Source organism: Panthera onca, chromosome D3, assembly GCF_046562875.1.
Source record: "Panthera onca isolate mPanOnc1 chromosome D3, mPanOnc1 haplotype 2, whole genome shotgun sequence".
Taxonomy (NCBI): Eukaryota; Metazoa; Chordata; class Mammalia; order Carnivora; family Felidae; genus Panthera; species Panthera onca.
In genome coordinates, this window is record NC_138350.1 from 7343029 (window position 1) to 7358649 (window position 15621).

At 40.3% G+C, this 15621-nt stretch overlaps 2 protein-coding genes across 5 annotated transcripts in view; one reads left to right on the forward strand and one right to left on the reverse strand.

Moving 5' to 3' along the window:
• Positions 1-6175, forward strand: part of RAD9B (RAD9 checkpoint clamp component B) — a 30613-nt gene extending 24438 nt beyond the window's left edge. For 2 of the 3 annotated variants that reach the window (XM_078435814.2, XM_078435815.2), the window contains one exon: positions 4253-4950. In XM_078435814.2, the coding sequence (XP_078291940.1) occupies positions 4253-4381 (129 nt within the window). In that variant the 3' untranslated portion in view covers positions 4382-4950. Of the gene's footprint in view, positions 1-4252; positions 4951-5047 lie in introns of those variants that run through there. The other variant, XR_013551376.2, reaches the window with a different exon arrangement.
• A 92-nt stretch (positions 6176-6267) lies between these two features.
• The window catches only part of PPTC7 (protein phosphatase targeting COQ7), a 37599-nt gene continuing 28245 nt past the window's right edge, over positions 6268-15621 (reverse strand). The window contains exons 4-6 of one of the 2 annotated variants that reach the window (XM_060612264.3): positions 13104-13227; positions 11299-11428; positions 6268-10180 (exon numbers count right to left, since the gene is read on the reverse strand). In XM_060612264.3, the coding sequence (XP_060468247.1) occupies positions 10122-10180; positions 11299-11428; positions 13104-13227 (313 nt within the window). In that variant the 3' untranslated portion in view covers positions 6268-10121. Of the gene's footprint in view, positions 10181-11298; positions 11429-11884; positions 11974-13103; positions 13228-15621 lie in introns of those variants that run through there. The other variant, XR_009604079.3, reaches the window with a different exon arrangement.

Sequence of the window (15621 nt, forward strand, 5' to 3'; positions counted from 1 at the left end):
ATCCTGTTTCTCATCCTACTTTTTGCCTACTAATTTTAGCATCCATTGATGCTTTTTTTGTCTAAAATAGTTATTACTGTGATGCTTGACAAATGGTAATTTTTTGGTGGGTAATTTTTCTATTATCTGATGAAATTGCACTTTAATAACTTTCCTTCCCCCCATCTGTTATTCAGTTATTTAGATCACAAAATACTCTTGGATATTAATATTACTTTCTGGGTAATGATCCATAACTATCATTTATTTTGTTGCTTGAACTCTCCGTATTTGGCCACTGGGAGACTATCTCTTTGGCATGTCTCCAGCATTTTTTGAGCACTTACTTACTTTTGGGAAATTTAAAGTGTGCTAGGCTTAACTTGTATTTCTCTGACTCCAACCCAAATGGAATCAGCCATTCCTCCCAGAGTCCTGGTTCCTTTGATTGCGGATGGTAGACAAAAACAACTTGTGGGTAGTAGGTTTTGTGCTCCTTTGTACTTGGGTTTCCTTGCTTCTAGGGCCTCTCAGCAGACAGAACTAGGAAACATATGCATTTATTGACACATACACACATACTGATCGATTTTTGTATCTATTTGTGTACATACATACATATGTACACGAAAACCCATGCATTCATAATGATACCTCCAGTTCCAGTCCAACACCACAGGGTTCATACTGGCCTCCCCCTTTTCTTTATAACTCCTTTGTCTGACAATGAGAAACTTGGCTGTTACTATCCACAACATGTTTACTTATTGCTCAGTCCAAGAACGTAGTTTCAGAATTGCTAACCCATACCCCTGGAAAAATGAATCTGCTAACAGAGGTATAATATTTGTGAACATTTTTGTGTCTTTAGCTATAAAGTGTATATTCAAAAGACCATTTTTCGAAGTTACTTAGGGTAGTTTCTTCCTTCACTCATATTTCAGTATGGTTATATTAATCATCATATGGATACCTTTGTTTGCTTGTCTTCCATTCTGGTTCTCCCCAAATCCTTGTTGATTTGGTCTTTGAGTGCTGACCCGTGAACAGCACTAGAAGTCAGAACTATGCAAGCGTCTCTGCAGAGACAAAGAAGGGATCATCACTCCCTTCTTTGTACCCTTTGTAGAGAATACATCTCATTAGTTTTTCATTGATCATTTGTGTTAGTTTTGCACAAATGAGCAGATGCATATATTTTATTTCTTCTCCTTTCTTATACTATACATGCCGTTTTCCGCTTGGCTTTTTGCACCTACTAGTATGTACTGCAAATCACTCCCTGTCACTTTCTATGTTTCCCCCCCGCCCAACAGTTGTGTAGTATTTCACCTGTGATGTACCATAATTCATTCAACCATTCTCTTATATGTGGGCATTTAGATAATCCCCCCTTATATTTTGCAGTTACAAAGCTGCAGCGAATAACTTTTACACATGTATTTTCATATTGTCGAAAGTGTATCTTCAAGGCAAAGTCCTAAAAGTGTGTTGTTTTTTCTGCTTAAATATTTATTTATTTTGAGAGAGGGAGACAGCACGGAAGCAGGTGTGAGGCAGAGAGAGGGAAAAAGACAGAACCCAAGTAGGCTCTGCACTGTAAGCGTGGAGTCTGTTGTGGGGTTCAAACTCACGAACCATGAGATCATGACCTGAGCTGAAATCAAGAGTCGGAGGCTTAACCAGCTGAGTCACCCAGGTGCTCGAGTGTCATAAATTCTTTACATATTTTGGATACTACCCCTGTACTGGATAGGTCATTTGCAAACCACTTCCCTATTCTGTAGGTTGCCTTTTAGTTTTGTTGATCGTTTCCTGCACTGTGCAGCAGCTTTTTATTTTGATGTAGTCCCAATAGTTTATTTTTGCTTTTGTTTCCCGTGCCTCAGGAGACATGTCTATAAAGAAGTTGCTACTGCCTGTGTCAAAGAAGTTACTGCTTGTGTTTTCTTCTAGGATTTTTGTGATTTCAGGTCTCCCATTTAGATCTTTAATCCATTTTGAATTTATTTTTGTGTATGGTGTAAGTAAGTGGTCCAGTTTTCCCAACTCCATTTGTTGAAGAGACATTCTTTGTCCCATTGGATATTCTTTCATCGAAGATTAATTGGCCATGTAATTGTGGGTTTATTTCTGGATTTTCTATTCTCTTCCATTGATCTATGTGTCTGGTTTTGTGCCAGTACCGTACTGTTTTGATTACTACAGCTTTGTAATTTAACTTGAAGTCCGGAATTGTGATGCCTCCGGCTTTGCTTTTCTTTCAAGATTGCTTTGGCTATTTAGGGTCTTCTGTGGTTCCATACAAACTTTAGGATTGTGTGTTCTATTTTTGTAAAAATGCTGTTGGTGTTTTGGTAGGAATTGCACTAAATGAGTAGATTGCTTTGGGTAGTATAGACATTTTAACAATATTTATTCTTCCAATCCATGAGCATGGAATGCCTTTCCATTTCTTTGTGTCCTCTGCAATCTCTCAGTAGTGCTTTGCAGTTTTCAGAGTACACATCTTTCACCTCTTTGGTTAGGCTTATTTCTAGGTAGCTTATTATTTTGGGTGCAGTTTTACTGAGGCAAATTATTTATTTATTTTTAATTATTTTTATTTATTTTTTGAGAGAGAGGGAGGAAGAGAGGGTGTGCGTGTGCATGAGAGCCTCGGAGGGGCAGAAGAAGGAGAGACTCTTAAGCAGGCTCCATGTCTTTTTTTTTTTTTTTTTAACGTTTACTTATTTTTGAGAGAGAGAGTATGCGAGTGTGGGGTAGGGGCAGAGAGAGAGGGACAGAGAATCCTAAGCAGGCTCTGCACTGTCAGCACAGAGCCCAACGTGGGACTTGATCTCACGCACCGTGAGCTCATAACCTGAGCTGAAACCAAGAGTCGGACGTTTAGCTGACTGAACCACCAAGGTGCCCCTAAAGCAGTGGTTCTTAACCTGGGCGGTTATGCTCCCCAGAAGACACAGAGCGATGTCTAGGGGTTTTTTGGATGTTGCGATTTGGTGGGGGGCGGGGAATGCTACTGGCATCTAGTGGATAGAGGCCATGGGTGCCGCTCAACATCCCCTGCTGCACAGCACAGTCCCCACAATGAAAAACCCTCAGCCCCAAAATGTCTGTAGTGCTGACTGCGAAACCCTAATTCAAAGGGCGAGCCAGCTGAAAATTCTAAAGGCAACCAGGAGAGTGTGGCAGGGGGAAGGTATGAGAAGAGTCAGTGAGTATCAAATGGGATGAAGACCCCAAATGGTCATTGACAAGGATGTGGTGATTTGGGGTGACCACAAGAACAGTTTGTGAAGTGATGGGGTCAGCAGCTTTTTCAGACAGGATTGAGGAAGAGGAGAATGAGAAAATGGAGACAGTAAATGCAGACAACTCTACAGCAGAGGTCAGGCAACGGTTGGAAGTGGGGAATGGGATAAGGCTATTTTATATTTTAAAGATGAGAGGGGCGCTTGGGTGGCTCCGTAGGTTAGGTGCCTGACTTCAACTCAGGTCATGGTCTCACGGTTGGAGAGTTGGAGCCCGCCATCAGGCTCTCTGCTGTCAGTGCAGAGCCTGCTTCAGATCCTCTGCCTCCCTCTCTCTGCCCCTCCCGTTTGCTCTGTCTCTCAAAAATAAATAAGTATTAAGAAAAAAAGAGATAAGTGACATTTGATTACAGTGGTGATATTCCTATTCAAGAGAGGAGAGGCCTGGGAGGCAGAGACAGGGAGGGAAGGATTGGCCTTAGCTGGGAGCGGTGGCCTCTGCTGAAGCAGGAGGGAAAGGGAAGATGAATTAGTCAAGTAGCCCGCAGAAGGTCCCTTTGTCTCCCACTGCCTTGGTGTGAGTTTTAATGGCTCAGGCAGGGGGCACCTAGGTGGCTCAGTCGGTTAAGTGTCCCACTCTTGGTTTCAGCTCAGGTCTCATGGTTCGTGAATTTGAGCCCCACACTGGGCTCTGTGCTGACAGAGCTCTACACTCCCTCTCTCTCTGCCCCTCCTCCACTCTGTCTCTCAAAATAAATAAACTTAAAAAAAATTTTTTTTTTTAATGGCTTAGAAGAGTCAGAAGCACATCACTTATCCCAAACTGTGCCTTGAAGTCAGGGAAAGGTTTTGTTTTAGGATGTGCTGGACCAGTCATGAAGGTTTGGGGTGTTCCATGAACCATCACCGTTAATGTTAGGGGACCGTATTGGCCAGGTTTCTGAAAAGGGGCTGGTACCTGGGGCATCTAACGAGCACTTTCACTTGAATAAACAGTGGAGTAACTTCTTTCCCTCCAGTTTTCTTGCATGTTCTTTGGAGCAGTTTCTTCTAACCAGCAAGAACGCTTCAACCACCCTTTTGACGGTCTGGCAACAGCAAGTGACAGTGAAGAGGACATGAATGATGGCAGTTTTTCCACATTCTAACACTTAATGATGGCTGAATTGGCCCTCAGCCCATTTGCTAGCTCACTTGTAACCTCAGACACGTTTTCACATTTAGTCAATAAAGATATTGTCTTGGCCTTCCTCGAAATGGGGGATGGGTTTCTGCTTTTCTCAACATCATCATCTGGTATAACAGCCATATCTAGAAATAGCTGCTTGTTAAGTGGACATATTTACTTTAAATCCATTATGCTACTTGGGAGGCAGAAGAGTTTTCCCGTGCAGGGAAAAAGCCCATTCGAGTTCTCTAATTCAGTGCACGTTCACACTATAGCTTTTAGCATTTTCTTTGCCAGTTTTTATAAAGGTATTTAGACTTTCTTCAGCAGCTCTTTGGAATGCGTCAATATGGCCTGTGGTCTTGTGACTAGTAGGTAGCTTTTGTATTTGATTGCAAACATTTGAGTTTGGGTGCTTTCAGACAGTTAAAAGTTATGCAATCTTTCCTCGTGTAATGCGTGACTTTTTTTGTTCATTGCTTTTTATACTTTAAGATTTTAAGTAAAACAATCTCTGGAAAAAAAAAGTCTGGAATAAAAATAATAGCTACCCCCCCTCACTTTGGAGTTTTTTTAGGTATTGTAAAATTTTATTTTGTAGCCTTAAATTGTTCTGATTTTCATATGTGGTTTTTACATTTTGCAGTGTGATGCAGAAAAGAATCTAATGGAACTGATGCCAAAAAATTACTTCTGTTATCTGACATAGATCAGCAGCCTCCACTGCCAGGGACCCTAGGTTTGGAGTAAAATGAGGTAGATTACAAATGTCTCTGTTCTTTGTCCGTCTGAGAATCAGCTTCCTACCTGAACAAACAGACTAAAAAATCTGGCACAAAACCATTGTTATGTAATTTTACGCCTGCCTCTCCCTCCCCCAAACCTGTTTAGAGTCCATTATAACCTGACAAACTCTTCTGTAACATCTTACTGTGGAGTCTTTGTGAACCAACACATCACAAGGAAATGTTTAACTGGCAAGCAGTTGTACGTTTTGTGAGGATTTCATACACAAAGGTGGCAGAGTGAATTAGTAAACTTCAGAACTGTGAACAGAGTTCTAACTAAAACCAGAATGAATTTGGCTCTTGTAGCTTAGTCAGTGAGTCAGAGCTACCCACAATAACCTAATAAAAACTCAAGTTCATCCCAAAATGTTCCTCAGTGAATGAAAATGGGCTTTCACCAAGCTTTTTGTGGAAATTGGCAATGCCCACATAATTTTAAGTCCTTTCACACTGTAGGCTAAAGATTTACATATCTTATGCTTACACTGATGATTAACACTGAAATTTCACAAATTCCTAACGATTGCGGATGACTACAGAGAGCAGGTGTACCCCAAGAGTAACCGGAGGTCTCCTTGCAGAGGATGAAGTTTCTGGTTCACTCGCTGAAATGGGCAGAGGGGTGCACGTTGTGAAGGCACTCTCACCAATAATTGCCTGGATGCAGCACAAGTCTGGAAGAGATAGTCACACTATTAAATTGTATGTAATTTGGGTTTTATAATTTGCATACAGAATGCTAAGTTTAAATGACACCAGATTTTTTTGTGGCTTCATTCCATACCATTTTTGGAAGATGCAAAAGCCTTCTCAGTTGGGAAAACATCTATATTTTACATTCAATTATCAGTCCATTTTGATGAATTTTTGAGGCAGCTAAACTGATGTAGTAAACCAGCTGGTGAAAAAGAGCTAAGTGGGATAAACTAGTAAAAGACAGAAAATGATAGCTACAAAGTAAGGAGTACTGCTGGAATGACTAAGAGCCTTGGAAATGAGGACTTGACAGAGATCCACAAAATGCCAAGGGCTGGTGTCTTACGTAGTTAAGGTTCAAATTAAGAGGAGTTAACGCAGGTTAGTATAAATACTATATTTATTAAATATCTTTACAGTTTATTTAAATGTATTTACAGAACTATTCCTGCATAAGTTATATTTCAGACATCCAATTCAGGTCATTGCCTCTTGGGTAAGACAAACAATGATAGTCTCAACAGAAAAAAGCAGCTCATTAGTATACACAAATTCAAATTTGCTTCATTATTTAGCCATCTTTGCCACAAACTACCTGCTAACAGTTAAAATTTTGCCATGGACACTGTTGATGTTTAGTTTGAGAAGTTCAATTTTGTAAAGAATTTTTTTTTTAGCAAATAGAATCCAAATCCTTTTCTGCTTCACATTTTCAATTTTATAAGTAGATTTTGCTTTGTTTTTCATATTGTAAAATTTTTTCACTGCAAAATGTGATAGTTTCCAGGGAAATTGGATGCTGTAGCTTCTACCAAAGATAGCTGGTATAAGGTGACAAGGAACCATGAACTTATTCCAGAGGACAAACATTTACAGTTCTAGCCAATCTTGTTTACAATCTCCAAAATGCTCAAAACCGACTCAGTGAATCCCAACAACTCCTGCCTCGTTACTCAAGGTGGTGGGTTGGTGGTACTGAAGGCTACTGTTCTATCCAGAACAAATGCAGCTGACAGGAGAGGACACACTCCTATCACGCAAAGCTAAAATCTAGTTTCTAATCTAGACACAGCCCGCTCCCCAGACATGCATACCTGGAATGGATTCTTTTGTGATTTAGTACCTATCAACCACATCAAGCCAGGACAGTAATTCAGGACAAATAACTTGTTTCCCCCACAGCCATTTCTTCTTTCAGTTTTGAAGAGCCTATGGATTCTACTGCATTATCCATTCAGTAAATTTTTTTGTGCGCAGGCAGCTTAAGTTCACAGGAAGAAATAAGGTTCTGATATGTTTAGAGTGCACATTTTAAAACAGAATAAAATAAAAATTTCAAGCATGTGATAAAAATATTGATTTTTATAATACAGTATTGCTTTATAAATATAGATGGAAAAGCTATAAACTTTACTGGTCTTTGGTGCATCCAGAGAGGGATAAATAATTTGCCATTTGTAAATTAGAAATCCAAATTCTCTTTTGTTATAAAAGTCCATTGGATGAGGCAAATTGTGTGTGTGTGTGTGTGTGTGTGTGTGTGTGTGTTTATACTGCTTGATTTAAAATACAACTAACACACACATCAAGTTCAGAATCAGACCCACCAAGTAGTATATCTCAGTCACACCCCCCAGAGACTTGGGTTCTGTGACCTGGAAAATTCCAGTATGGGTCCAGCAGAGCCTCTGATCGCTGGGAGTGGAAGGAGAGTTCCCTGTTAAGCAGCACTTCAACTGACCACTCCCCCCAACCCCCAGTCACAAAATGAAGTGCTCAACACACAAAGGACAGGGCAAAAGAAAATAGAGAAAATACTGTGTCACTAATCTACAGGCCAGGTCCAAAGTCAGTTCCACTGTGAAACTCAATTCTTGTCCTGCTACTTTCAACATCACTGACACAAACGATGTCGGTTTCTAACAGTCATTTCTCAAAAAAAGTAAGTTGATTAAATAAATGTGTTGTGTAAAACACCACCAATCTAGCTTTATAAAGATTGTGTTTGAAGGGTTAAATGAGAGCAGAGGAAAGCCAGTGACTTGAACAGAACTGCTCTTACAAGGAATTAAATGTAGGCATTGGAAAATTAATGCAAAATATATCCAGATCATAAGGCTACATACCTCTGACCAGAAATAATTAAAAACCCAAACAAAAGAACTGAAATTGTCAGTCCAAGTATAAATGTATTCCTTCCAACAAAACCCTTCTGGATGCAACTTTCTTTACTTTTTAAATACACAGAGACTGCAAACAGTTTGTGCAAAATAAATACCCCACCACTTGCCACTCACGCTTCTGTGTTTTATCAAAGCACGATGGCTACTCATTATTTCAACAGTCTCCCCTCCATCCCCCTGCCCAGTCCCCTATCTCCTCTACCAAAGAATTCTGTTTTGTCAAGTTAGGGTAGTTAAGGCATTCTGACATGTAATTAAAGGTGATTCAAAATAGATATCTAACATTATGCCAATTTAGGAATAGTAGATAAATTACTGAACGGCTTACAAATGAATAACTCATTCTTATTATAAATGAAATGCCTGTTACAAGCATGATGCATTGAAATATAGTAATGACATGTACATGGTACATGTTAAACAATTTTAAATAAAACAAAAGCTTGACAGTTACTCAAATATACAGTACAAATTCACAAAACAAAATCTTTTAAAACAAGTTGAGGTAACCTCAAACATAAGTTTTAATGCAATAAACCAGGGAATAAGTATCTCCTTTAGAGAAAGAGACTTTCTGTATTCTCCTCCAGTAGATTCTCATCAGGTTTAATTGCATTCTCATCTATACACCAATGTTACCTGACTTATATATAAAACATGGCTTTAATTTAAGAATTTCTAAATATATATATATATATATATATATATATATATATATATATATATATTTTCTACCACCAAGTTAATGAAGGAAAAAAAACTGACCCAAAAATATATATCTTTACAGCAGTCAACTTGTACACAAACCTTAAAAATAAGTCTGGGCTTGCAGATAAAGGGAAAACTGAATGCGGGGTAGTTTTCTAAGGAAACTATACACTGCAAGATGGCTATTCGGAAACTGTAAACATTAAGCTTGATTCAGAAACCCCTAAATTTCTGTGTAGGGCAAATGCAAATGTCAGATCATCACCAGGAGTTTTCCCTGTGGACTCTTGTGCTGTTGCCATCGCCCAAGGTGCTCTTTCCACACAGACTCCCCGAATGTGGTGCACGCTCTACAGAGAGCAAGGCTACTAATGACAGGTCTGACAGGGAGACCAGGAGTAGCACGACTGTAAAAGCCAACAAAATTCAATGTTACAGCTGTCCACTGTGAGGCCTGTGGCCCCGGGACTCCCACACAGGGGCATCGTATCTGACAGCTGGGAGGAACTTCATCCACAACATTAAATTTCTAGGCTTTGAGGAGTTTACAATATTGAATAATATTTCCATTGAAAAATGTTGGTAGGGAGTCTCCCTCACCCCTCCTGCAGATCAGGCCACCAGCCTATGATTTGGACCACTCAATAAACTGCCGAAACTTTCCTTACAGGAGTACAATTAGGCATCTTTTAAAAACCACAGAACATTTGCATCCATAGAACTAAACTGAAGTTTTCTTCCAATTTGTAACAAAAAAGCTCCTGGGATAAAGACTTCATAATCCAGAGCAGTGTTTTAGAGCAGAATTATAAGCCCCTGAAAAAGAGGAGTTTATAATGAAAACATAAAGCCACACCCAATCATCATAACAAAGACTGTATAGTACGTGTGTAACGTTTCTTTTGATGATAATGTATGTTTCTAGTAGATGTACCATAACATACAATTTGTGTTAGACTTTAAAAATCCCTTTTACACACTGTAATTCTGAATTCACGTTACCAACATCATCATTTTCAATGCCTAAACCATTTTGGAAACGCAATAGCCATTTTGGCCTTGAAAACCTCCATCCCATCGGAGAAAGGACAGTAGGAAGTGAAGGCCTATCTTCAAATCTTGATTCTCTTCAAAGTTGCTGGCAGATAATGAGCTAGCGAACAAACGACAGTAGTGGTTCTCCACAAAGATCTCAACCGGGTCTCAAAAAGACAGGCAAAGGCTTACATCACCGGCCATCGAGATCAGTGGCAAAGAAACACGGTCCCGCCAGCAGGATCAGCACATGTGGCAGGGGAGAACTTGGGAAGATGAAAGGAAAGGCCGGAGTTGACACCTAGGCGGCTCAGTCTGTATACTCAGCCACTATTGAAAGAAGGACGGTGATGTCATCTGGCTTTCCACCTAAAATGAAAATGAAAATGAAAATGAAAATGTATTCAGAGATCTTAAAAGGAAAAGTCAATTAAAAATGTAAGCCTAAGCAGGTACTAGGAGATAAAAGTTTGCAAGTAAGGCAGGTTTGATGTGTCAACATGCTCTAGTAGAAAAGTATTTGATATGGAAAATATCTGATAAAGAGAAATAGTTTTAAAAAAATGACATGTAGTTTAACGGAGGTTTAAAAAAACCTTCGCTGCTTCTTTACCACAGGAGCTCTATCAAAATGGCTACCACATCCTCTGTCTACAGCAATCGCAGTAAACTAGACAAATCTGGTTGGGATAAATTATGCCTGATGAGAAAGTTACAGGCTTTTACTCACAATCCTAATTTGGACAAACATATCTAATGTTTTGAAACTAGGAATAGTCTTGTATTCTAATCTGCCAAACAGCTATGGCATGTGCTTTTTTCTATTTTAATACTTCCTGGAGGGCTAAGAAATGCTTTACATGTCACAATATTGTACCAGCAAGACACTGACCAACTCCACAAGTTCTGATACGACAGCACAACATGTCACCCCAGCTCTAAGACTGAGCTGCTGGCCTGCTCCCGAAGTTACATATCGTTCAGCAGATAGAAGGACTCTTGAGGCAAGGGCAGTTTAACATTGCTTTCCTCTTCAAAACCTGCTGTGGTAATCTGGCAGGCAAATATCGTCAACGAGTCCCACAAGGCCAGAGGAAGGGAGAAGTGAAATGTCAGACCCGTGAAGGGCAGAATGTTAAGCTGTTAGGAATGTCCAGGGCCTCTAGGCAGACTTAGAGGCCTTTTGGGCTCAGGTCCAAGCAGTGCAGTGGTGGCAATAAAGGGCTTCAGGTTCCGCCTGCCTCTACAGCCAATGGAGTTCAGTTCTGGAGGGCATCCTCTGTGGGGAAGACACGATGACAGGTACTTGCTCTTGTCCTTCAGTGCTAGGGCCTGCTGACCAGGCTCAAAGCCACGGGCTCCCAACTGAAGAGGAGAGCTTACCGGTCTCACCCCAGTGCTCTAGTTTACCTCACCCCACAGCCCAGAATGCTCCCATCCGACTATGTCCCCAGTTAGTCCCTATGACCTTCCTAAGGAATGCTTACCTCTCACATTCAATCCATTGTCACATGCAAACTGTGCAAAAGGTGACATATAATTTGGGTCATAGGCCAGCTCATGGGCTTGCTCAGCAATGCTTCTTGCCGTCTGTTGTATACTCTCATAATTTGAATTCTAAGACGAAAGGATGAGGGAGTTATTTTTACACAATGCCTCGTAGGATTTCTGCACACAAGTACATACGCTTTTTGTAAATACCACTTTTTGAGACAGTAACATTTATCTAGCCACAGTTTCCAGCATTTCAGTTTTTACTCTAGAGAAGACATTAAAACATTACACCTTCAGTAAAATGAACAAGGCCACCAGTGCTGCCTGCACAAGATGTCAGTCAGATGTCATTCTTTGCTCAGGTGGCCTTGGGCCCTGAAGGTTGGATTTCCGTTTCTGCTTTTTTTCCCATTTGGAATTCTTAAGGTATTCTTGCTAAAACTGGACAGGACTGAAAAGGTGGATTTTGATAGCACTTCAGGGAGGACCTCAAAAATTTCCTTGCTTAGGAATGCGACCCTGGCCAACCACACAGTTTGCTCTCCAAGTAAGAGCTGCCAGGTGTCCTATTGAAAATACCTTTAGAATTTTATATCATGATGAAAGATTCTTGTTTAGCTGTGTGATCTTGATCCATACCCTTATCCTTGCTGCTTCAACCTCCTCATCTGTAAAATGGGGATGGGAAACAAGGTCCACTTTAGCTCTAACATGCTAAGACTCGGAATAGTTTTAGTATAAATAAGTAACAGGCTTCTGCTTCAATGTCGCTTCCTCAAAGAGGCCTTCCCCGGCCAATCTTTCTAAAACAGCAGCTTGTTTTATTCTCTGTTCCTTCACCCTGCTTTAGTTTCTTTCTAAGCCACCAACATTTATTATATATTTCTTTCTTTGTATTATCTTTCTCCACTAGAATGTCAGCTCCATATGCAAGGAATGTGTCATTTCTGCTTACCACCCTGTCACCACACAGAGCACAGGGCCAGCTCCATATAAGCACCTGACCTTTACTATATCCCACAGATGGGGCATGACACTAAGGACCTCGTATATATGGTCTTAGTCTATAAATTATAATAGCATTGTGGTGAGGATTAACTAAGACCATGGTACTTCCCCCCCCCCCCCCCCCCATTTTAAAGGTGAGGAAAATATTGCTTAAAAAAAGTTCAGCAACTTACTTTAAGTCATAACTGCTTACTGGTAAGGACCTAGGAAAAGACTAATTTTCCCCAGAGTTAGTACTTTTACAAAGCCAGGAAAAATATGGAAAAACTGGTTTTCACTTCCTTCCACTCTCTATATGGGCCAAGTCTGAACTTTTAGTTACTGGGACAGCTCAGATGACATCAAGGCCCCTAGCTGCCTGTTGCCCTTGGCCTGGCTGGCTCTAGTGTGGTGATTTCTTGTCTTTCCCGACCTCAACACCTGCCGAGTCTGTTAAGAAATAAAAGGAGAAAAAGACAACCAGGAACCAGCACCATTAAAATACAATTAAAAATACAAGAAATGTCTCATCTGGACTTTCCTACCTTTACCACTTTTTTTTTTTTTTTTTTTTTTTTTTTTTAACCTTTACCACTCTACTAAAAGGTGTAGGTGGGAAACCTCTTTTTTTCTCAAGTGCTCCAATTGTGACTATTTCCATTTACAATTGCTTGAAAGACCAGAACTATTATTTCTTTCCTAAATTTACAAGAGTCCCTTCCTACAAAAAGAGATAATACAATTGTACCAATAAAACTTAGCTGCCCAGAGAGGGCCTCTCCTTCCACGAACTAACCTTTGAGTTAATTACCTTTAACTTTTTTAGCTCCTGAAGGATCATATAATCAGGCATGTTGTCAAAAAGTCCATCTGTTGCCGTCAGGATAATGTCTCCTAACTGGACATCAAAAGACGTGCTATCAGCAGCATCCGGGCTGTGACAAGGACAGGGTAGGGGCAAAGTTACAAGAGGCCTTCAGAGATATGGTGAAAGTTTCCAACAGGCACTATGTTATATTGTAATGAGGCTATAAGAAAAACTAATTTATAGTAACAGAATAAAAAATAAAAATAAAAAAAAACCAGTCACAGGGCGCCTGGTGGCTCAGTAGGTTAAGTGTCGGACTTTGGCTCAGGTCATGATCTCACGGTTCACAAGTTCGAGCCCCGCGTCGGGCTCTGTGCTGACAGCTCAGAGCCTGGAGCCTGCTTTGGATTCTGTGTCTCCCTCTCTCTCTGCCCCTCCCCCGCTCGTGCTGGCTCTCTCTCTCTCTCTCTCTCTCAAAAAAAGAATAAAAAACATTAAAAAAAAAAACCCAGTTGTTCTGAAATTCCTAACCTTGAAAAAAATTAATTGAAAAATCTGATATAAATGTTTAAAAAGCTTAACTGAAACTACCAAGTAAGACTGAATTTGATGATTAGTCACATATGGCTTAAAAGGAGGAAGGGTTCTCTTCTGAGTCAGAACTAACATGCCTCTAAAAGCCTAGTAGAAATGAGTCTTTATTTCCTAATTCTTTAGAGCCAAATTCCATCCTCTCTTATTCATTTTCTACTCATCAGTTTCCCTGCAGGCTTGACTGTGGCTCTCAGGAGGCTGCCTTAATAGTGTAACAAGAGAGCACCATGGAAGAGAGCATGCAAATCCTGTAAGAATTAATTCACATGAAATACCTACAATGGTATGTCTCACTGTAGTGCCAGTAATCACTAGTATTATTACTACTAGATTAGTATTAGTATGGACTAGTAAGGCAGAGTAGGGACTGTGTGTCTCCAGGGCTTAAAGAGTGCTCATCATGTAAGTTTTTTTTTTTTTTTTAATGTTTATTTATTGTTGAGAGAAAGAGAGAGAGAGAGAGAGAGAGAGAGAGAGAATGAATGCAAGCGGGGGAGGGGCAGAGAGAGAGAGGGAGACACAGAATCCCAAGCAGGCTCCATCCAGGCTCTGAGCCGTCAGCACAGAGCCTGACACGGGGCTCAAACTCACAAACACAAGATCATGACCTGAGCTGAAGTCAGACACTTAACCAACTAAGCCACCCAGGCACCCTGTCATCACCTAAGTATTTAATTATTAGTATACCTGGTGCAAAGTAGGTCTTCAAGAAATATCTAATAAGTGAAGAAACAAAGTAACCCTCCAAATTGGGAAAAACTGTTTAACACATTGTTAATGAAGAGAGGAATGTACAGACATTGTGTGCATGTGTGTGTGTGTGTGTGTGTGTGTGTGTGTGTGTGTGTGTGTGTGTGTAGGGGGGGTAGATTCATAAGCACAGACACTTCCATATGCAGAGAATAAATCTGGAAGGACACAAAGAACAGACAACAGTGGCTGAGGAGAGAGAATGTATTGCTGGGGGATGGGATAGGAGGTAGATTTTTCACTACATCTTTTTGTATGCAACTTTAAAAAAGATAGATGGGAGTGGTTTTTTGTTTGTTTTTCTGTGATAACACCTGATGAAAACAGATACAAGAAGTGGAGGGGGGCGGGAATCTCAGGTGGGGAGAAAAGATCATATACTCAAAGAGTCAATGGCCCTCTCCCAAAGGCTGGTTCTCAGCCATCTCCAAAGGCCAGCTTCACTGAATCCAAGCCTCCAAGGTGAAGGAAAGGTGAAATATCTAATAATCTGCCTTAACCTGTAATTAGGGAACAAATGCAAAGAGAAAAATTTATACACTGATCCAGAAAGGAGAAGCCAGACCCAAGTACCCTGAGCTTGACAGAAAAATCCCACAACTTGTTTGTGTAACTGATATGTTATAAAATATGTGAAGAGAAAACATAAAAACCCACCCACCCACGCCTGCTGGGGATTTATACAAAGTGCACCGAGAAAATTTCTGGTTCATCTACTCCTGACTGAGGAAAAGAAGTAGCACATTTCAAAGTTCTGTGATGGGCTTTGGCTTACACATATCACTTACACATTTATATCACAAATATTTTGTAAAGACAGCAAACCAAAAGGAAACTAAAGGAAACCTGTAAATTAAGGAAAAATTATACTTTATAGATACGAGGAACTGAGTAACAAAAGAAATGTCCTTCAGCAGGAGGAAAAAAGACTGTAAAACTGGTGGAAACCAGGTCGATTTCTTCTGTGGAATAAAGAGAAACAATGCAAGACACTTCACAGTTGCTCAGACTTTGGAAACGAATCAGATTCTAGAAGTTTAGATTAATGGCCAGGTTGGCAGTGAAGCTCTATTTTATGCTGAGGTTTTTCTTCCCCAGGAGTGTCCTTTGCTATCCTGCCTGTGCGAGACTCGCTACCATTGGACGGTTTGTCCTCTTCTCCCAACACTCCCACCCA